At 44.1% G+C, this 23,223-nt stretch overlaps 2 protein-coding genes across 3 annotated transcripts in view; one reads left to right on the top strand and one right to left on the bottom strand.

The window, feature by feature from the left end:
* Positions 1–1,162: 1,162 nt before the first annotated feature.
* Positions 1,163–6,240, top strand: bdh1 (3-hydroxybutyrate dehydrogenase, type 1). Its single transcript, XM_061093684.1, has 5 exons — positions 1,163–1,405; positions 2,805–2,915; positions 3,158–3,299; positions 3,381–3,533; positions 5,114–6,240. Exons 1-5 carry the CDS (start codon positions 1,190–1,192, stop codon positions 5,578–5,580), a joined length of 1,089 nt encoding a protein of 362 aa, XP_060949667.1. The 5' UTR covers positions 1,163–1,189; the 3' UTR covers positions 5,581–6,240.
* Positions 6,241–7,696: 1,456 nt separating this feature from the next.
* The window catches only part of nck1b (NCK adaptor protein 1b), a 29,365-nt gene continuing 13,838 nt past the window's right edge, over positions 7,697–23,223 (bottom strand). The window contains exons 1-3 of one of the 2 annotated variants that reach the window (XM_061093723.1): positions 20,408–20,495; positions 11,619–12,373; positions 7,697–11,524 (exon numbers count right to left, since the gene is read on the bottom strand). In XM_061093723.1, the coding sequence (XP_060949706.1) occupies positions 11,324–11,524; positions 11,619–12,373; positions 20,408–20,441 (990 nt within the window). In that variant the 5' untranslated portion in view covers positions 20,442–20,495 and the 3' untranslated portion in view covers positions 7,697–11,323. Of the gene's footprint in view, positions 11,525–11,618; positions 12,374–20,407; positions 20,496–23,223 lie in introns of those variants that run through there. The other variant, XM_061093722.1, reaches the window with a different exon arrangement.

Here is a 23,223-nt window from a genome sequence, read left to right as displayed (position 1 = left end):
CAGCCTATAACACAACAAAATGATTATATTTATGTCTGTATATGACAAGGTAAATACAGTTAGTATAAATTACACACAACATTTCAAGTTTATTCCCGTTTATTCCCGTTAATTCCCGTATATTCCTGTTAATTCCTGTTAATTCCCATGGAAAGTTTCCAACTTTGAATATTCCCGGAATTTTTCAACCCTAATTGCAAGCACAAATTTCAAGTGCCAAACACACGTTAGAGTGAGAGACACGATTTAACAAAAATGTGTATCTCCAAAATTGTGTAATCTTTTCTCCATTTCCCTCTTCAGCCCCACATCTTAAAACTCAATGAGTGTGTGGAAAATGGAGTCGGCTGATTTCACAATGGGTGGTTACGAGTAGTTCCTCATTTACAGAGTCACAAAAACAACTTGGTTAAACATGCAGGTGCTTGTGTAAGTAGTGTTACCTTCCAAATGTGCTATGTAATATATCAAACATTTGGTTTTATATACATGTAATAATAAACTTTACAGAGTTTACAAAGTGGATTGAAGGCAGAGCAAGAAAGTGCATGTAAGAGAAATAACACATAGCAGGATGTAATGTGACCAGACAACCAGGTTTAGGTCCAGTTCAGATTAAATGAATAAATAAAGAGCAGCTGTGTCACATGAAAAGTTGAACACAGAAGAAGTAATATTCCATCTCTCTCTCTCTCTCTCTCTATCTGCCCTCCTCTCCTTCGTGTCATCCTCTCTCTCTCTCCATCTATCTGCCCTCCTCTCCTACGTGTCATTCTCTCTCTCTCTCTCTCTCTCTCTCTCTCTCTCTCTCTCTCTCTCTCTCTCTCTCTCTCCATCTATCTGCCCTCCTCTCCTATGTGTCATTCTTTCTCTCTCTCTCTCTCTCTCTCTCTCTCTCTCTCTCTCCCTCGTGTCATTCTCTCTGTCTCTCTATCTCTCTCTCCATCTATCTGCCCTCCTCTCTCTCTCTCTCTCCACCTATCTGCCCTCTTCTCCTACGTCTCTCTCTCTCTCTGTCTCTCCCTCCCTCCCTCCCTCTCTCCCTCTCGCTCTCCCTCTCTCTCTCTCTCTCTCTCTGGTACCACAGTTCTGGGGGTGTGGCTTGCTGTGCCCCGCCCCCTCGGTTCTGACTCGTCTCTCCTCCACTCCACGGAGGTGTAAACAGTAAACACACAGCAGCGGATCCAACATGGCGCCCCAGCCCTCCTGGCTCCGGGCCGCGGCCCTGGTACTCCTCTCGGTGTTCCTCACGGTTCTGCTCGGTCTCGGTTTACCGGCGCTGCTCAACCATCTCACGCGGCTGCTCGGACTTCCGGAGAGCAGCGTCACGGAGTGCGTGGTGCTCGTGTACGCGGGGCTCGTGCTGCTCGTCGCGACGCCCCGCATCCCCCGAGGACTGGAGCAGGTGACGTCATCACAGCACCACTTTAATAAGTCATGAAACTAACAGGAGCAAAGTTACTGATGTGTAGGGTTGCGAAACTCCGGGAATATGCAAAGTTGGAAACTTTCCATGGGAATTAACGGGAATTAACGGGAATTAACGGGAAATGTTGTGGGTAATTTATACTAACTGTATTTACCTTGTCATATACAGACATAAATATAAACATTTTGTTGTGTTATAGGCTGATTTGAGTCCTGTGGAAACTTTGGGCACTTGACTATATGCTTCTGCATCGTTGTGTCATTCTTAACATAGGTCTTTGCACAGTATTTGCAAATGTACACAGCCTTTCCTTCTACATTGGATGGGGTGAAATGTCTCCACACATGAGATAGTGCACGTGGCATTGTTCTGTAGAATAAGATGAGAAACAAGTTTGTAAAAAAACAGTAATGCAATGCCAGAGATATAAATAGTTAGCCAAACAATTGGAATCGTCTGTAAACATATTTTACAATTGATGGATAAATGAATGGAAATAGGCTAGATGAACAGATGAACAATCCTCAATCAGCATGCTAATATAATTTCCCCAGTAATATCATTGAAACTTACCTGACTAGTCCTGCACTCTACAGCAGGCCTCAATAGCCCTGCTGTAGTGTGAAGGATGCTGGGAGTTATCTGTGCATGTGATGGAAGAATGCACAGTGGAGGGTTGAAACTCAACGTGCAGCGTGTGCTGCATTCCATACATCTTTAAAATAGAGTTTTGAATGATGTTTTTATTTTTATTTAATTTGCACAGTTTGTTTTTTTTCAAAATTCCCAAAATTCCCAACTTAATATTCCCGTGGAAAGTTTCCGGAAATTTACCGGAAACTGTCCGCCCCTTTGCAACCCTACTGATGAGTATTCAGTTTATAGATGTGGCTGTTCATGCTGTTTCCTAACTTTACTGCATGACTGGCTTCCTAAGGTTGTAATAACACCGTCATACACAGCCTGTAATACAATTATTCATAATTATTGTGTGTACACAATATATTTACAAATCAAGATCTGTTTGTCAACATACAAAGGAATTCCTTTGAAGTGTTTTGATAGTGCAACAGTGTGTATTGAAAGGTGTGTATTTTGTACATATTTTCTGTAGTAGTATTTATTTCGTAGTTTTAATTTATCTTTTATTGCCTATTTGATTCTAGTTCTATACTTGTATGTGTTCTCTTGTCTGCCTCATGCATCTGCTGCTGTAATAAGTGCATTCCCCCTGCATGGGACAAATCAAACTTATCTTAAGAAGTATGCAGTATAAGTAAAGTATGCAGACACTATGTAAGTTTCTTTTTCATTCTTCTCTTATATATTCTGTGTTTCTGTGTGTTTAACATGTGTGAATGTGTGCGTCTCTCAGGTGAGCGGTCGAGCCGTGTTCATCACCGGCTGTGACAGTGGGTTCGGTCACGCGCTCGCCAAACACCTGCACGGCCTGGGCTTCACCGTGTTCGCTGGATGTTTCCTGAAGGTACGACGGGAACATGTACAACTTATGATTACTTCTGACTTATCCAAACCAGCAACGGAGCTTTTCTTCTGTCGAATTTCTTGCAGGATTGTTGTATTAGTGTATTAGTTGGTGGAGGATTAGGAGGGTTAATACCTCCCTGGTTTTTCCCGGCTGCTCTCGAATGCATTTTTTTCGCAGCTTAAATGAGGTGAATTGTAAACTTGATTTGGTGGAACGGAGAAGCTCTGTCCTCTCTGCAGGATCAAGGTGGAGAAGGAGCCAAGGAGCTTGAGGAGTTCCACTCGGATCGCATGAAGCTGGTCCAGCTGGACGTGTGCAGCGAGGAGCAGGTGAACCAGGCTGTTGAATTCATCAAAGAGAACCTGGAAGACTCTGAAAGAGGTAAAGAACTGGAACGGCCTCCATCACAGAGGATTAAGGTTTGCTCCCTCGCAGATTTAATCCTGTGTGTTCCTGCCGCAGGTCTGTGGGCCGTGGTGAACAACGCCGGCAAGTCAACCTTCGGAGAGGTGGAGTTTACCTCCATGGACACGTACAAGGAGGTGTCAGAGGTCAACCTGTGGGGAACCATCAGGGTCACCAAAGCTGTTCTGCCCTTAATCCGCAGGGCCAAAGGTCAGTGGCTGGAGAATCTCACATGATCAATTTCACAAGTGGAATAGAGTCCAAAACGGAAATAATCATAAACCTGGATTTTACATATTTTACTCAGACTTTTTTTTACGATGGATTATAAACATTGTTAGGATTCCTGTTTGAAAGAAAACTAAGTTGAGTCTCGTGAGTTTTGTGAAGAACGTTAATACAAACAAGCCTGAAGTTGAAGGACAAGTTTACAGTCCTCCTCCATAATAAGTGAAAGTTGTATTACCTTTTATTTACTGTATATTATAACAACTTTGAGAGGCATTTTCTTAAGAACAATTATATACAGTAAATTAATTGTACAAATAAAAGAAAAACAATGTGCGATTTGGTGAATTGACAAATGAAATTGAATCATATAAACTAGTTGTGGGGGAAAAAATCGATTCTGTTCAGTATCGCGATATTTTGCGCCGGCAATACTATCAATACTCTAGCACAAAGTATTGCAATTTTTTTTTTTTTTTTTTACAATTATATATGTAACAGCCCCTGGCTGGCAAAGCATGACAAGGAGAGTTTCAGAGTTTAAAAGATACCTAGTGTGTGTGAGGAAAGGATGTTCTCCACTGCAGGAGATATAGTAACGTTCCAGAGGAGCACTTTAACATATGAGCATGTTGACCAACTCCTTTTTCTGAACAAAAATGCCAATATTCCCAAATTAATTTAACATTTTGGGTCATGACCTTGCAGCCAATTGGACTGGACTCTAGTAGTACACATTTGTTTATTTTTCTCAATTTGATTGAAGCTCTAGGTTACTCTTATTTATATGATTATTCTCAGGTTTATGTTACTCTATAATGTCTGCTTTATGTTACTGTATTATATTTAAATAATTGTAAGTTATGTGCTGGGAGCTCAGAGTTCATGTGAGAGGTCTCCTATTCAGAAAATAATTACAAAGGTCCTGTGTCCTGAATGTTCAAGGACAAAGTTTTTGCACTTCAGTTAATGTGTAGAAGACAATGTTGTTCACAGAATTAAAGTGACATTTGAAGTGAGTTGAGCAGTCTTATTTTCCTCATTTTTTGTAATGCCTTTGAATAATATGGTGGACATGAATCGCAATATATCGCAGAATCGAATCGCAATACTTGCAGTATCGCAATATATCGCAGAATCGCAATACTATTGAATCGTAGCCCAAATATCGCAATACTATTGAATCGTCACATTTTTGCCAATTCCCACCCCTAATATAAACCAGAAGAAAGAAAAAGAATGCCTTAAAAAAACATGGGTTTTCAGTTCAAATGTAGTTTATACCAAAGTTTTGAAGCAAGAACAACTGAAGATAGTCTACTCTGGCCTCAGCAAATGTTCAGTGAAATAGTTTGTGAAGCTGAAAAAGCTCCAGTTTGTTGTATTTAGGTCAAGAGACTGTTGAACTCTGGACCTGAAGGTTAATCAGACCCTGAGGATCTGAAGCTGAAGTTAAAACCTCATCTGTGGTGGTGCATTAACTGTCAAATTTATTTATTTATTCATCCTACATTTAACCAGTAAGCTCCCAGTGAAATACAATATCTCTTTTGCTTCGGCAGGTCGTGTGGTGAACGTGGCCAGCATGTACGGCAGGATTGGAAATGTCATGCGGTCTTCTTACTGCGTGTCTAAATACGGCGTGGAGGCCTTCTCCGACTGCCTGCGCTACGAGATGAAGCCCTGGGGAGTCAAAGTGTCCATCGTGGAACCCGGGAACTTCATCGCGGCCACCGGCATCCTGACCCGCGACATCGTGACCAGCACGGCCCACAAGCTGTGGAGCGACGCCCCCTCCGGCGTGAAGGAGGACTACGGGAAGGCCCACTTCGAGCAGCACGTGGCTCTGATGCGTTCCTTCTGCAGCAGCGGGATCAAGAGCATGGCGCCCGTCTTGGACGACATCACCGACGCCATCGTGTCCAAACGCCCGTACGCACGATACTGCCCCTCCGAGCCGCACTGGTGGATCCGACTGCAGCTGATGACCCACCTGCCCACCGCCCTGTCCGACCTGCTCTACTTCTAAAGGAGAGTTCTTCAGATCACAGGTCGATGATTCTTCAACATTCTCAGAGCTACAGACTTTGCTTTCTGTTCCTCAGCACTCGAAGTCGTTCACTGATCAAGCCTTAAAACTTAATGGTTCCTTTCAACTGTGAGTAAACTATTGCACTTTTGTACGTGGTACAAATACCACAGCTTTATCTATACATATAGATTCAGAGATAAGTATATAACACACTTTTGCTGTGATGCCTTCTTCTTTAAAAAACAAATTTTTCTCTATCCTCTTTTTGTTCCTGATTCTTGTTATTGTTTTGCCTTATGTGAATCTCCTGGGGAAGCCGGGGGTGCAGCTGAGACGACCCCTGCGGTTCTGTTGTGGTTCTGGCCGGAACAAACCAAGGTCAGCTACTGTAAGAGTTTGGCGAGATTTGGCTCGACTCGCCACCAAAGTTACGTAACGGCAACACAAGCGCACTTTGTCTCACATACTCGTGAGACTCGGACAGTTTGGTTGAATGATGTGATGAATGCGCTTAGACAAAAAGGTTAGGCCCCGCCCCCCCGTCTTCTTCTAGGGGGAAAGTATTTTGTATTTAAAATAATGGCAATGAATAGAGCATTTTATTTTTGAAAATATTTGAATCTCAGTATCTCTTTTCAATAAATGATTTGAAATAAAGTGACCTGATTTTAATGGTGTGTTTGCTCATGGCAGATTGTCTTGGGTGGTGCCAGAAAATTGTAATGATGCATTTGCCCACCAGGTGGCGCAAAAGCACCACGAGCCCAACCGACCACTGCTGTCTCCCTGCAGAAATCATCTGCTGCAGGTCAGGATGTTAATGTCCCAATTTAAACTGCATTCACATTAGAGCAAAGATGAAGCACAGACATGAAAGAATACAAGGTTTTCATATAGTGACTTGGAGATAATTTAAGAATAGTCATTTTGCAATACAGTAAAATGAACAAACCGTTCCTTTATGAAACTACTTTGAAATTCTCTCCATCTGGATTATTATTTATTCACACACTCATTGATATTAGTTCCCTAAACGTGCAGGTTTTTTTCCAAGGAGATCCCTGAATATATCTCTGGGAAATTAGCGGATTGTGTCCTTATCCGCACCAAAATGTTTTGGGTTCCTTGCCGACACACGTCCAATTCTTCCACCAAGTTTTGTGGAAACCAAAACAAACAAACAAACGGATAAAAGCCAGCAGCGTGGGAACATTTTTGAGGAGGCCATTGGAGAGCAGACCTTGAATCTGTCTTAACACAGTCCTTATACAAATTCAAGTGTGATTAAAATGAATAAATAAACACCAGGAGAAGTTTAACCTTAATGTTTCCTTATGGCCTCATCAATTAAAACCAGGTCAAATGTTCACGACACAACCGGAAACACGATCAACTCCCAGGACGGAGGCCGTGAACAACCATCTCACCTGTTCAGGTCACGTCCTGGGTGAAAACTGAACTCGCACTTTAAGAAGAGGAATGAATCTCCGTCCAGAACCTGACGCGTCCAAACATCTTCAGTTTCACAGAACAATCTAAAAGTGTTTTGTGACACGACCTCCACAGGATCTGGAGAAGATCCCCGGAGTCCAGTGCATGTCTGAAAGAAGCTTATGTGACTTTTGGATCTGCCCTGCGTCTCTAGAGCCTGTGACAGGTCGAAGAACAATCCTGTAGGATTTGGATTTTTACGAGATGACGACCTGGGGGACTCGCTCGTCTTCAATGCTCTGATTTCCCATCGGCCTTCAGCTCGGCCACAACAACCAAACTGTTAAATGACAAATGCGCTGTTTTTAAGAAAAAGACATCAACAGTCAGTCAAATTCCAAACAACAAAAAATGTTCCTCCCACGACGGACTTAAGTGAAATGGATGAATCTGAGCATGTCAACAAAATATTTATACAACAAACACATGAGAGAGAAAAGACAGTGACTGACAGATGAAGGGAGCAGCAGTAACAATAGAATGATAGAGGTATTGTCAATAATGGCAGAATATGTAAGTAGACGTTTGTTTTGATCATAATCAACAATCAGCTGCCACCACAATCACAAACAGCCGAGCTTCTCTCAGACCACTTTCACACAGATAAGAACAGCAGCCATGATGATTTTCATGTGGTTTATTACGTCTTTTGAACACTCTAATAAACTCTTCTAAATCATTACACCTGAACACATCTCCCCTTTTCATAAGAACAGTATTTAAGAGCATGACATTTTTTTCACAGCACTGCCTTGATCATTCCACAGCATGGATCTGCTTCTCCATCCTCTCTCTCTCTCTCTCTCTCGCTCTCAGACACAACGATCAAAGCTTTGTGAGACAAAGAACACCAGAGAAATGGAAGCAGCACAAAAGCACCAAAGTTAAAACACGGGGGCAGTTGGTCGTCGTCGACGTTATCAAGAGATCGATACGTGACGTCACGTCAGGCTTTGTTCCGTCACGAGTTCCCTGCAGCAGCTCCGGTGGCAAACGAGTTGAGGGAAGCGATTCTCTCGATAACATCCGACCCAACTGACGCCCGTGGGTTCTCGAAGCAGATTTAAAAACCATGTCTGTACAGCTACCAGGCTCTGCTCATGCGGCCTTCTTTGTAAAACGAAAAAAGATCCCAGTTCGTCATAACATTACCTATGCAGGGAGATACTGTCGATCTGTATTTGTATATCAAGTAACACGTTTTTAAGTATCCATGATCTTCCTTTTTACATATTTAAGTGGCTTAACTGCAAAAGTGAATGTCTTACACTTACATACAGACATTAAAAACCGTTGCCGTGGAAACCCTGACATACTGTTACGCGACACCGTTACGCTGAGGTGCTCGCACGCGGGATCCGGGTCATGGTTACATCACACCTGGGGTTATTGTTTCTGAGTGAACGTCGGCACACGTTTCCAAACTGCACATGAAGTTTACACCGGATGAAATCAGCTACGTTAAGGTCACTTGAAACTACACACAGAATCAACTAATGGGCATCTTTTTATGCATGACAAGAAAAATAATTAAATTAAAAAAGTTAGACAATGACGTTATCAGCGAGCGCTAAATAGGGAAATAACCTTTTCGGTCGGGATGATGAGACTCGACTGATGCACATGCAAAGTTTGAACCGAATAGCACGTGGCGGTGACAAGGGGGAAGAACTGGATGGAGGAGGAGGGAGAAAAAAAAGAAACAGGGCGCTAAACCTTTGGTTGACAGAAAGCTGTGAAGGCACATTAAAAAATTCCGTCCTAAATCCTTCAAACTGGGACACGGTGCGTTGGCGTTTGTCACTTTAATGCTGCGTGACGTCGCAGATTCTGCAGAGGTCAGTCAGGGAGGGAATTTCAGTCCCACCCCCCAAAAATTATCAAATAAATAAAATAAAAATGAGGTTGCTGACAGCAGTGGATTTCTCCAGCTGCTGCAGGCAAACACCGTCTCTCAGGAAGTGTCAGCAACATGGCACCGGTACAGCAGCAGCAGCGGCCAGGGGTTGGGTGTAGTAAATGACATGTAATAGGATTCTTGTAACCCAAATACTTTATCTGGCGACTGGAAACAAAAAAACGAGGGAAACAGGCACAAATATCCTACACATGTTGAAATCGTGGTCGTGTGTGTGAAGGTGGAATAAGTCTTTAGAGATTTAGGACCTTAAATGAAACAAAAAAAACAAAAAAAATTCACTTGAGTCGTGTGATTAACAATCCTGTGATTTACACTTAAAGAGGCATGAAGTTAGAAATCGGCTGTGTTCATGTTGGAATGTTGCTTTTCTTCATATATAAAACTGTTTCACATGTGTCGTTACAGTCGTATTAAGGGTTCGTCGAGAGCTGGAGGTGTAGAATTAGACGTTGCCATTTCAAGCCGTCGTGAATCAAACTGACAAGGTTATTGTTTCTGTTTATAATTCATCTTTTACAGCTGAACAAAAAACAAAAAAAAACCACAGTGTCTACCCACAGCTCTTCAATCCCAAAGCTGTCAATCACCTGGAGGATGGAGAGGAAGGAAAAAAGGTTTACACCCATGTGTTCTGTTCCGAGTGGCACCGGCAGATTGAGTCGACCTTAAAAGTTCCAAAAATCTATTATTCTCTTCGGATACATCAGCGTTGGCCTCGGTCCATTTTCCCCACCCGAGCACGACTGGGAGCAGTATTCCAGATACTCATCTCCAGTGGAACCGATTCTCCAAAGTCTCCTCCCTGGATCCCAATTCTCTGCTTTTTTCCTCTTTCCTTTCAGGGTTCATTTTTCCACTCGTCCTCTGTGAAATCCCTCTCGTTCCCTACTTTCTGTGCTCGAGTCCAAGAGGCCACAGCTGGAGAGCTCATCATCGCAGGCACCGTGATCATCATCCTCCTCCTCCTCTTCCTCTTCGTCGCCGTCCTCTCCCTGAGGAGCCGCTTCAGCTTTGATTGCAGGCACTGGTTTCGAGATGCTCCTCCAACATTCAAACACTTCTTGGTCCATTTCTCACTCGACAAAACTCCAGTTCACCAAAGACTGTAAATACAAGTCATGTGTTGTGTAGACAAGACTTTTCACTGGGGAAAGATCCCACTGCGTTCCCCAAACTGGGACCTCACAGAGCCCAGAGAAACGCATTTACACCAGTTGACTTCACTTCCCGCAGCACTTTGTCGTGAGGAACTGTTTTCTGAAAAGTCCTTTGTGGCCGCTGAGGGAAGAGGGCGTCTCTCAGCCTCGTGTATACAGTCTGCAGCCACACAAACACGACCCAGGGGTGACCTTTCTCTCTCCCTCCAGTGATCACCAATTCCAGATCGGTGACATCATCCTCTGGACTGGCGCTCCGTTTCCCCTCCCAGCTCCACAGAAGTGGTCAGCGTACGGGGGGGGAGGGCGTGACTCAGTCTTCATGCAACGTCCCGGCCGCCTCCGGAGCTTCGGCCTTGTAACATTCACATGATACGGATACAGCAATATGTGAGACAAGCAGTTCTGGAGAGGGAGAGTCGACGGTATAGTTGGACTCTAGCAGACGCACAGTGTGATGTTCCGATCGCTGCGACCATAGAATTGTGTCAATAAATATATTTTGGTCACTTAATTTTTTATTCATGATTTGCATTTAGCAGAAGTTGAGGAATCGGTGCGTCCACAACCGTTAAGACAGCCAACACAGAGACGGGCGGAGATGTAGAACCTCTCTGGGATCGATTCTGAGTGTGCTGGCAAAAAAAAAGGAAAAAAAAAATAAAGCCTCATCGGGTCCTTTGTTGTTTTGTGTTGGATATAGTTTTAAAAAAAAAAATCACATTTAAAAAAAAAAAAAAAGAAACTGTTAAAAGATTATATATTATCGACAAAAACAAACAAAAAAAAAGATACTAAATGCAACCAATAGATACCAAGGTGGAAATACATGGCATTGCCTATGACCTAACACATCTGGATAATTTAAAATAGGCGACCAAGAGGTCTGTAGTCAACTCTCAGGAGTCCATAGTCTTTTCTCTTTTGTCCCCCCCCCCCCCTCAAGTTCTCAGAGTCTCTCCCATGCTTTTTGCCTCCGTGCCTCTTCTTGGAATGCTCACAAATCGGGCATTGAAGTCCTGGCGATGTGTTAAGTCCTCGGGCTTGGAGTTTAAATGTTAGTGTGTGTTCTGCTGTGAGTATCTGTACGTATATATATATATACTGTATGGATGCAGTTAATGTGTGGAGGTGTGTGTCTGTGTGAGTGTGTGTGTGTAGCACAGAGGGATCAGGAGGCTGCCAAGGCCTTGACCAGGTACAGTTTGTCTCCCTGCTCACTGGTGAAGATGGGGGCTTTTTTGTAGTGTTCAACAAGCTCCTCCATAGAGTTGAACTTGCGCTGTCCGATGCAGTAAAGGGTTTCCTTCAGCTGCACTTTGAAATGCTTGTTCTTGCTCTGCGCCTTCAGGGAGATCGAGAAGTCGTTTGGCTGTGAAAAGAAACAAGAAGAACACGATTATTATCCGTGTTCAGACAATTTCAAAGCGGCAACAAGCGGCGGGAAGAAATCAGCGGCTACTGACCGATGACTCGCTGTCTCGGATGAGGAAGTCTCCCTCCGACCCCCTCTGGTTGAGCGCCACCTCCGCCTGATGGCGCGTCACCTTCCCGTAGTACCACTCCTTCCCTGCGAAGCGCCCGATGCCTGAAGGCGAGATGTAGTCACAGTCGGGTGTGGGCGGCCCGGCGAGCCCCGCCGCGGGACTGTGGGAGGCGGAGTCCAGCACGGTGACGTAGTTCCTAGGCACCAAGCCGAGCTGTCCGTCCGCTTTGCGGCACTTCCACCACTCCGGGTCGTTCTCCGGCTTCTCCACGACCTCCATCACCTCGCCCTTCTCGAAGTTCAGCTCCTCGTCGTTCTCCGAGCTGAAGGGGTAGAGCGCCTGGACCGTGTGCAGCACCCGGTTCCCGTTGGTGGTGCTGTTCACCACCGCCGCCAGCTTCTCGGTCAGTGATCCCACCGGGTCACCGGGTCCGCCCATTCCCCCTCCCCCTGCCGTCCCATCCATGTCCTCCGTCACGTAGTTGGACGGAAACCAACCCGAACGTCCGTTGTAGCTGCCGCGCCACCACCCGTCGCTGCACTTCTCCATCACTATCACCCGCGTGGCTTTCACCAGGGACAGCTCGTCCTCTCGCTCGGCCGTGTAGCTGAACTTGACCAGGGCGGGCAGGTTGAGGTCGTAGAGCCGCTCGCCGTTATCGGCATACATGTCTGTGTCAGCGTTGGACGCCGTGTCCCTCATCCCTCCTTTTCTGCTCTTCACCTTCCCAATTCCTACACAGAAAAAGAATCAAGGAAATGTGTCAGGGTTTAGAAAATCTTCACTGAAATAGCCTGGGTGAATAAGGTCAGAATACAAAGCACACAGGTGGGCCTCTGGGTAATTTGTAGGGGTGGGAATTGGCAAAAATGTGACGATTCAATAGTATTGCGATTCTGCGATATATTGCGATTCATGTCCCCCATATTATTCAAAGGCATTACAAAAAATTAGGAAAATAAGACTGCTCAACTCACTTCAAATGTCACATTCAATTCTGTGAACAACATTGTCTTCTACACATTAACTGAAGTGCAAAAACTAAGAAAGGGTCGTGCAAAAACTGTGTCCTTGAACATTCAGGACACAGGACCTTTGTAATTATTTTCTGAATAGGAAACCTCTCACATGAACACTGAGCTCCCAGCACATAACTTACAATTATTTAAATACAATAAACATACATAAACCTGAGAATAATCATATAAATAAGAGTAACCTAGAGCTTCAATCAAATTGAGAAAAATAAACAAAAATGTGTACTACTAGAGTTCAGTCCAGTTGGTTGCAAGGTCATGACCCAAAATGTTAAATTCATTTGGGAATATTGGCATTTTTGTTCAGAAAAAGGAGTTGGTCAACATGCTCAGATGTTAAAGTGCTCCTCTGGGCCGTTACTATATCTCCTGCAGTGGAGAACATCCTTTCCTCATACACACTAGGTATCTTTTAAACTCTGAAACTCTCCTCGTCATGCTTTGCCAGCCAGGGGCTTTTTTTTTTTAAAATATTGCAATACTTTGTGCTACAGTGTCGATATAATCGCGGGCGCAAAATATCGCGATACTGAACAGAATCTACCCCCGTTGATGTTTAGTCTCAACAGAAAAACAAAAAACCACACTGAAAATTTAAGGAGGGAGGAAAACAAAGCCCAGACAAACAGCAGGCAGCGATAACAAGCATCAGGGTCTGTAGAGGGCGGCCGGGTGGGTAAGCAGGGCTGAATATCCTCTCCACATTACAGTGCCCTAACCCCCCACATTCCACATCCAAATACATTCTTGGGGATTAGTCCTGGCTGCGGAGGAAACAAAAAAGTGAAGGTTGAAAAAAAATTGAGTGGGATGAAAACTTTGTTTTGGCACGAGGCTACGATAAATCCTGTGGAAACTCAGAAACTTTTAGTCACTATTGAAATTAATTACCGGCCACACTTGCCTTGAACTCTGCGGGCAAACAGCCGCAGTCACATTTGATTGCGGCTAATCACATTGCACTAATCACCCCGGCCGCCCTGGAACCTGCGGCCGAACTCGCACTGCAGCTGGACACGGACCTCCGTCATGTTTCTACCAACGCTCTGTCTGGCTCTCCAGTCAGATTCTATCTAGGTTTTGGGACGTGCACTCAGTGGCACCAGCTCTAAGCTGAAGGGGTATTACCAGGCTCTCTGGCCTTTTCCCTGCATTACGGAGCCGGGAGGCCGAGCCCTGGCAGGCCTGTGGTCATCGTCTTAACCGGTCAAGAATTTCAACTTGGGAGCTTGGCATGCAAACAGTTGTGTGAAACAATTGTGTGACTACCAGAGGAGAGGACGCAGTGGTGAGCTCACCGCCTTGAGAACATATCTAATACTCACAGCCTGAAATATCTACACATTACTTTCTCCTGTGGAAACAAGCAACCAGGGTTTCTGCAGGTTTACACAAGTTAAGTGTAAGACTTCTTGAGATGATAATGAATGAAACTTAAGACCTATGTCAAATATGACAGATATATTACGAACTTTGCATTCCACCCAAATATTTCTCATAAACAGAAGTAGGTTTTAAATGAAACATGATTAGGATCTACCTAAATGTATTAAAACCGTATACAAGATATCTTTTCATTTTAAGATTTTGTTAGACCCCTCTGTGACAGCAAGCAACAGTCAAGCATTTTGCTAGATCTTGCAAAAACTAATATGACATTACTGTTCTCACCACAAGCCGCTGGTCTCACTGATGATGCAGGCAAACCAGAGTGAAGCTGGAAGTCAGACACTGATACCAGACAGTGAGCAGGGCAAAGCACTGGTTCTATTTATGATTACGTTGGCAACGCTTTCAAGTCGAATAATTTAAAAAGTCAGCAGGGTGAAATTATACACAGGGGCAGGGTGTAGTCCTCAGGACAGTGCAGGGAGGAGGAGGAGTGTGTGTGTGTTTGTTTTTTGTCGTGGAATATGACTAATGTGTCACAACGCCACACTGGATCTGTTTCACCACAGATAAATTGTAACTGAACTGTGTCCGTGACTCAGGGAGCGCAGACAAATTTCATGGTTGTGCCTGTGTCCAACGTCAAATTGCTTCCAGGTAGACCCTGTTATTAGTCACAGCACTGTACATAACTACAGAGTGCAGACAGGGTGTTAGGAGCTGATGTCTGTGGGTCTAGTTATGCCTCTGTGCAACCTTAACACCTCCTTAAAGGGAGAACTGCAAAACGATATGAGAAAAGAACATCTATATACAACTGTAGATTTACATATAAATATACATCTTTTGCATTACAGATTAAAAAGATACATTCAGAAACTCACAAAACCTGGTTGTGAAGTTTCTTTTTGCCTCAAATCAAAACACAAATTACTCAAACTGTCTCTAGATCCACAAAAGATAAAACATGACATGTGCATGTTGGGGGAAAAAAACTACACGTGCAGGTGCAAGCCCCCAGGATGTGTCTTGTGTACAGTAGAAAATGACCTAGTTAGCTTAAGGTTAGAGGTCAACCCTGCAGAATTTAAGTTTATTCCAGCTACAGCTGAAAAAATGGAGGCAACAGTTTGCATCTTATCATGCTGAGCAGGTAACTCTGCTCTTATCAGCACCTCCTGTTCACAATTGTATTTGCTGCTTCCTGTTCCAGTCACACGAAAAGCTTTACATTAAACAAGCACAGAGTCCGTAACCGCTGCATTTGACTAGATGCTCAATCTGAGCCAAAGGTAATAAAGGGAAGTTGGGATTTGCCTGCGCAGCTTTGGGCAGACGACAGCAGGAGCAGATAAGGGCTTGTTATTGAGGGCATCGGCTTCTCGGAGGGCCCATCGGTCCGGCTGTTGTGGGTTAATTGCTGAGAATTCACTCGTGTGGCCGAGCAGAAGAACGGTGAGTTGGTGCTTTCTTTTACGATTCAGCAGTGGCTCTTATCTCACGGTGCCGTCACACCAAAGACGAGCATGGAGTGGGACCACTGTTTGTTACTGGACACAGCTGCATTCTGTTCAACTGACGGTAAAGTGATTCCTTGATATTGAGCCAAGGTTTTGTGCCACGGTTTGAGAGTTCAGTGACGCTGAACATAGGGAGCAACCTTTGGATCCTTAAACATGCTGCGGACCTCTATGAGACATGTCCAGTAGCATTCAGGTATTGACAGGACGCTGTGTGTTTGACTAGACTTGGGGCATAAGTGTGTACAATGACAAAACCAATATTAAACATGAAGGTCACACACATCCACCAAGGCCCTATCTCGTCATGTTAAAGAAAGTGAAAAATTATTCCTTCGTCTGCTGATTTATCCAGATATGTCCCGGTTGAGTCATTTTAAGTAATTCCAGTGAAAGACAGACAAATGAACAATCCAATAAACAAATGGCAATGAAAACATCTCGTTGACTTAGGAATAAGTAAGTATGTAGAGAACTTGAAAGACTGAGTATATCCATATTTCTACTTACTACTCCGTTACAGATGTGCTTGGCCTTAGCACTACTCTGTAGTTTTAGAGCTACTCAAACTGAGTGTTTTAGTTTGAAAACTGTGAAAACATTTAGAAACAATGTAGACACTCACTCACAACTGCTTGGGTCTTTTTTAGTCATGACGTAGCCTTTGCTGACTTGTCTGACTGTTATCACATGACAGCATTAGCCTCAGATACCAGTGTAGCAGAATGCAACTTGCATCATCAATTGCTGACCCTGTTGTATTCATCAGCTGATGGTAGTTCTGCATTATACAAAGACACAACTGCTTACGTGTGCAGACGACAAGGCACGCGAATATCCAGTGTACGTGACTGGACATGTAATATGCATTTTAGGAGGGTTATTATGGATTTAATCTGAAATGGAGCCGAAACGCTTGTGTGGACTGACATCAGTGTTGTATGGCTGTAATGCAACCTGAGCTATTCAACACAGCTGAAGATCACACAAGTATTTTCAAACCTAAAGAAATACCACATGATTTAGGGACATGTATGGAGAGAGCTGGACACATCTAGTATTGATCTCACCAAAAAAATCCTGCTTCTGATTTAAAGCACTTTGACAATGAGTAGTCTAAGGTCAAGCACCTCAGACAGGACAAGGCTGTTGTCGCGGAGACATCCCTGATTGTGATGAGGACTGACGCAGTCTCCATCTTACGTGCCGTCCAGACAAGCCACTTTTACCACAACACGACAGTTTCAGAACAAGCAGATGTGGATTAAACACCAATTGAGAAGTGAATCTCTTGTAGATTGAGCTAATTCTTTGCACAACAGTGTCAGGAAAAGGGAAGTAATCGCAGTGGATAGGGGACCTAAAAATACACACCATTTAGCCCCCACCCCCCAAAAGCTCCCTCATCTCCTCCCTGGCTGAGGGAAGCACAGTCTCCGTCCCATATGTGCTCCATCCACCTGAAGTTCAGCCTTAATACAACCATGAGGTTTACATAAGCATATGCAGATGTGGCAACTTAGGGCTTCCTCTGAAAAACACGAAGCACGCGGCCACTCAGCTGTAAGAGCAACGAGACAGGAAGAGAATTTCAAAAGTAACGCTCACTGGAAATTTGCTCTCTTTCTACGTCACATGCTTTTTCCTGTGTATTTCCTGAGGAGGAAATCGTGTCGCTTCAGATAGCAGTTAATCACGGCTAACAATGATGAAGACCTTAAGACATACAATTTAACCCCTCCGAGAAAAAAAACAACCTAACTTTGATTACAGATGAGGCGCAGGAGGAGGAGAAGAAGAAGAAGAAGAAGAAAGTTCTGGGAGTTTGTTCAGCTACCAGTGATAGACAGGAACTGTTGTTTTTTTTTCCTTTTACTCTGGCCTCCTCACGCTGGCTGGCCGTCCATTGTCTGCCAGGGCCCTCTCGACCCCTCGGCTTCCCTCCATTCCAGGGCCCTTCCTTTGTGGACGACAACACCCCGCGTCAGGCTGTCTGACAGTGCCTGAACATCCCCCTACTTGAACAGATCACTGGAACATGTTCAGCAGCAGTTGCTGGCTAACAAAGAAAAACCTCAACATTTTACAGCCAAACAACACGTCACTATCATAAACAAGTCATCTCAATTATGAGCATAATACGTCACACGATCACGTTGTCCCTCGTGTAGCCTCGAATTCTCTCGACTGAGACTTGCACATTAAACATAATGACACCACATCCCGTCAGAGTGAGTCAAGCACACTGAAGGGAACCTACATACTAGTGAGGTAGGTGATGAACTCTTCAGTCTAGATGGGTTGAGGCCTCCTCTTCACACTAAAGCTTCAATCATGCTGCTAACAGGGCTGACTGATGTCGCTGTGCAGGAAACAGACAGAACCCAACTTGCAGTATCTGAGTCATCAGCCATCGGTCTCTGTGATGGAGTCAGTAGAAACTATCCTGGTCGTAAAGCAAACAGGTTTATCAGGGCAGTGATGCATGTGTACCTGTGCCTCACTGTAGCAGCAGTGGAATGATTAGCTCACTGCCAAAGTCCAGCTTCACAATTTCAAAGGAATAAAAGTGTCACTTTTGACCCACTTTTTTTCTTAACCTCTAATCTGTTGACCCAAATTTAAAGTTAAATGTGTCAATGCAAAAGTGAATATGGTCGTGATTCTCCGAGTTAACACCTCGGTTATATACCTTGAGATTTCTAGAGCTTTGTGTTTATAACTTTATAACTTCTCATTCTGCAGTATTGAAGAACATACACAAAGTAATTATTTATGAAAGCAGGTGCAACATATACAAGTTACAGTTAGAGATACCACCACAATTGAGACTTAATTTTAGAACCAAAATCTGACGTAACTTTAAGGATAATCAACATGTTTTGCTCCATAAAATTTTTTCGTTTCATTCCAAATTCTTATATGAATTAATGCTTAAACAAACAGGCACGTTTGAACTATTCTGAAATCAAAACAGTCAAAAGGAGGAAATAATTCACATCAGGATTTAACCAATCAGAAACAAAATTACAAAGCCGGTCAGACGCACGACAGAAGCTTTATAACGATGACAGATAGAAGAAGAAACATTTACAGACGTGACCACAGGACTCTGGGACATTGAAATGATTTGTTGATATTTGCCGTCATTATGTTGAATGAACGTTTCTATCTGTTCATAGAGTAAGTAATCTCCACATTAATCAATAATGAAAAAGAATTCTTTGCAGCCCACAGTCCATTTAGTTAAATAGACAAGTAGAGCTGTAGTGTAAATTGTTCTATGGCTGGCTTCACTTCAACAAGCCCAGACCACTGCTCACTTCCTCTAGAGCACTCCGTAACGGCAGAAGACCCATTAAACCAAGATGAGTGGACAGATTTAGAAAAAACAACATCTTAGGCCTAAATGATGTTGACAACTCTCCTCATTACGATTATGTCTTTTTGCCCTTCTGGTCAGGGAACATTGAGAAATGAGAAGAAGTGGGAGTTGGAAAAGAGGGAGCGAGGGACAGAGACTGCCAGAAGGTCCGACTGACGGACCCCCGCACAATGATTCAACTTCCTCCCGACTTCTCACTTCCTCTCTGGCCTTCACTCCTCCACTGCTCGGGGAGAAATGTGGCTCAAATTAGTGTTTCCGCTCACTGGGGATGCTGAGGAACAGGATAACAGAGGGAGGGGAAAAGGGAGAGCGAGAGATAGGAGACTAGTGGCGCTCAGTTTACACAAGCGAAAAGTGTGTAAGCTCATCTGTGTTCTTGACACTCTCTGGATCCTCTAGACTGCAAACAGGCCAGTCGGTGGATCCACACACACACACACACACACACACACACACGAGCAGGGAAGACAGACAGAGGCAGGACATAACACTCAACAGTTACAAGGTGAGATTACAGCATGGGTGTGCGCCAGGGCCTTTTGAAAAAGTGTGGCGGCGTGACTGTAAAGTATCCGCGGCCCGCGGCGCTGCCTGGCCAGTGACATTCCTCTGATAACCAGGCGAGGTGCAGGAGATGGGAGCCCAGGTCCCATCAATCAGCAGAGACCCCTTCCTCCTCACAGCACAATGACTACAGTGTTCTACATGAGCACCCCGTGTCCCTTCAACTGTAGCTCATGACTGGCGGTGGTGGAGGAGATGGTGGTGGTGGTGTAAGGGGGGAGGCGACCCTCCCAGAGTGAGCGAGATCGCCCTCAGGGTAGAATAAAGGAAAACAGACTTTGGCTGCTAAGACTTGAGATATTCCTAAACAGGGTGGAGACGGGGTCTTCAAGTATGATAAAGTAATCCTCTGAGTTGCAGCCCACTCAGTAGGACAAATGCGAGAGAAAAAAATGAAGTGGGATTACTATGTGTGTGTGTGTGTGTGTCTAAAAGAAAGAGACAGAGGAGGTTTGCTGAGTCAATTACAGGCTTCTGCTCAGCAGCAGGCTTTTCAAAAGCATATCCACCCAGTCTTTGCAGCCGCTCACACAGACACAGCCTCAAAAGCTGTTAAGACACCCGCTCCCTGCCTTTGCCAGCACAACATGTTAGTACAAAACTACAGTTTCCGCCTGCTGTGGATATGACACATCATTTGGCTAACCTGAACTGAAACCAACCAACGGCCAAAGCAAGAAGAAAATCAGAAAAGGAAGATAGAAAAAAAAAAAAAAAAACACCCCACACTCCGAGGACTGCTCCAGCACAGCAGAGGGAGAAAAGAACCGCTCCAACTTCACACGAAAGCTCTTACCACCATTTTAAAAACAACACACAAACCAGGACTTCAAGTCACTACAGAAGCGGAGGAAAGATGAAAAAACTCACGAAAGAAATGTTTGAATAGGTTAGCCATGTCCATTTTGGGCTTCGCTGCTCTCTCCCTCTCTCTGTGTCTGTCCCGGCCCCTGCTCTCTTCCCACTGCAGCTGTAGAGTTATTCCATTGGAACACCCAGAGAGCTGGGCGGACAACAGAGCGGGGCAACCCACTCCCTTGACCATGTGGTCACGCTAAGCCAATGAGAGAGCGGGATAGAGAGGCCTCCAGTCCAGCTCTCGAAGGCAGAGTACAGAGGCCTCATGGAGAGGGAAAGAAGAAGGGAGGAGGAGGGGGGAGTTAAAGCTTAGACTTGAGAGAAAAGAGAGAGAGAGAGAGAGAAAAGAGGCAAAAGAAGATAGGAACGGGGATTTTTAACCGAATTAAGTGTCAAGTTGATAGTTGGGAAAGAGTGCCGGGTTTCTTGAGAAGAGAAGGAACGGAAAAAAAGGATCTGTTGCAAAGGCTGGGTGAGTCAGTGAGTGCTCAGCGTCACATGACTGCATCTGTTTGTAGAGACACACTCAACTTTACAACAAACCCGGGGAACACGAGTCGTCAAACACAGAGACGCACCATCACACACACACACAGCAAAACACAACCATCTGCAGAGAGATCATACCCTCACACATTCTTTCTAACGATGACACCATTCCACACCCAGCAACAGCCTTGTTTAAAAAAAAAGAAAAGAGATACATTTTTTTCCTCCCACATAAAACATGTCAGCGTGGTCATCAGGCCACTGCTCTCCCTCCTCTCCTACACACATGTACGGGAAAAACACAAACACCCACAATCTCCCTTGTTAAAAATCTCCTAAATCTACTTATAAATCATAAACACCGAGACATGAAGGTGAAGTATTTACAAGCGCTCTATGATTTCATTAGTGTTTAACAAGGTTCACGTTGGCCGAACTAATGTTTTACATTAGTGTGCGTTTTATTGGTTGTGTGTTAGTGAGTGAGACCTGAGCCAGTGGGTTTTTATGTGTGTGTCATTCATGCAGCTGTTCACCTGAGGTTTTTTTTGATCAATGGATAGAGTGACAGGTGGGAAGGTAGTGGGCGGCTCATGGCAGTAGTGCATGACCACACATGCTCCTAACGCAACCCCAAACACACACACACATGAGTACACGCTACACCTAACGTATGGACATGGACACAGAACTCTGTCCATACTCTGCTTATGCAAATACAGACAAAAGAGATTACACAGAGCAGTTCTGCCAGAAACCATGAGCGGCAGAACTTTTAGTGTTAAGACTTTGCGAGTTGGTAAGAAAGTAGAGAGACAAACAGCCGCTTTGACCTGTTAACAGATAAATGATCACAAACCCCTACACCATCTCAACGTTTGTTGTCGTCGGAAACTCCCGACTCGGGAAAATAAGACTGCTCAACTCACTTCAAATGTCACATTTAATTATGTGAACAACATTGTCTTCTACACATTAACTGAAGTGCAAAAACTAAGAAAGGGTAGTGCAAAAACTTTGTCCTTGAACATTCAGGACACAGGACCTTTGTAATTATTTTCTGAATAGGAGACCTCTCACATGAACACTGAGCTCAATCATATATATAAGAATAACCTAGAGCTTCAATCAAATTGAGACCTGCAAGGTCATGACCCAAAATGTTAAATTCATTTGGGAATATTGGCATTTTTGTTCAGAAAAAGGAGTTGGTCAACATGCTCATATGTTAAAGTGCTCCTCTGGGCGGTTACTATATCTCCTGCAGTGGAGAACATCCTTTCCTCATACACACTAGGTATCTTTTTTTAACTCTTGCAATATTGCAATACTTTGTGCTACAGTATCGATATAATCGCGGGCGCAAAATATCGCGATACTGAACAGAATCGATTTTTTCCCCCACCACTAGTGATAAATACAATATTAATATAAAAAGTGTTGTAAATCAAAGTCCGTTTTATCAGAGACAAAGTGGAAAACACTAATTAGCCCTCTATTAAAACCATCAAGAGGCCTCTTCCGGTTCTTTTTCGTCAGGGTGTTTCTACACACAGCACAGCCTGAATGTCACCACAACATTAACACACACTTGAAAAAAAAACACTGCAGCTAACAGGAAGAGTCATATCCCGTGTCCAACAGATAAGTGTTTTGTAAACACTGCGTCTATGTGATACAGTTATAAATTCAAGAAACACTTCTGGTAAGCATTACCCTGAGGGGGAAAGCCACCGTGGGGCCCAAGACTTTCTGGCAGGTCATTCTTTGTGTGTCACCATCTCCGGAGTGCATGTGAACGCAAATGTCAGAGTGAGAGGCGCTGCAGTCTGTCTCTGCCTGGCCTCCTGGTATAAAGTCCGTAGAAATCTATGAGAGGTCGATGTGAGAACAGAGCAGGGGATCCCCCGCTGGATACACCACGAGCGAGTGGGGTGTTGATGCAACTCTAACACGTGACACACATAGAAGACAGACGAAAAATGTTAGGAAAGTTTGTGGTGATACGAGCGAAACCGAAGTGTTGTAAAGAAAATCATGTGATCTCTGCAGGGAAGTCAATACGTCTTATACGTTGTAAACGGCAACAAAACGACAATAACTAGAAGTACTGCATTCATATCACAACCAGAACACACCCTTTGTGAAAAAGGTCAACAAAATCAACTGTCAATATCAACCAGCCTTTTTTATATTCTGCCTCAAGTCTCCACGGTGGCAAATGCTGAGCAACCTTTAACCTCATCTAATGAGTTTCTGAGCCAAACAAACATGGCTCAAGCATAAAAAGCAAACATTGCTATTCCATCCTGCCCTTGTTTCAGACAACAACATCATGC

This window comes from Limanda limanda, chromosome 20, assembly GCF_963576545.1.
Source record: "Limanda limanda chromosome 20, fLimLim1.1, whole genome shotgun sequence".
In the NCBI taxonomy this organism is placed as follows: domain Eukaryota; kingdom Metazoa; phylum Chordata; class Actinopteri; order Pleuronectiformes; family Pleuronectidae; genus Limanda; species Limanda limanda.
Note: the sequence above shows the minus strand (reverse complement) of the source record. Positions and strands in the feature narration are given on the sequence as shown.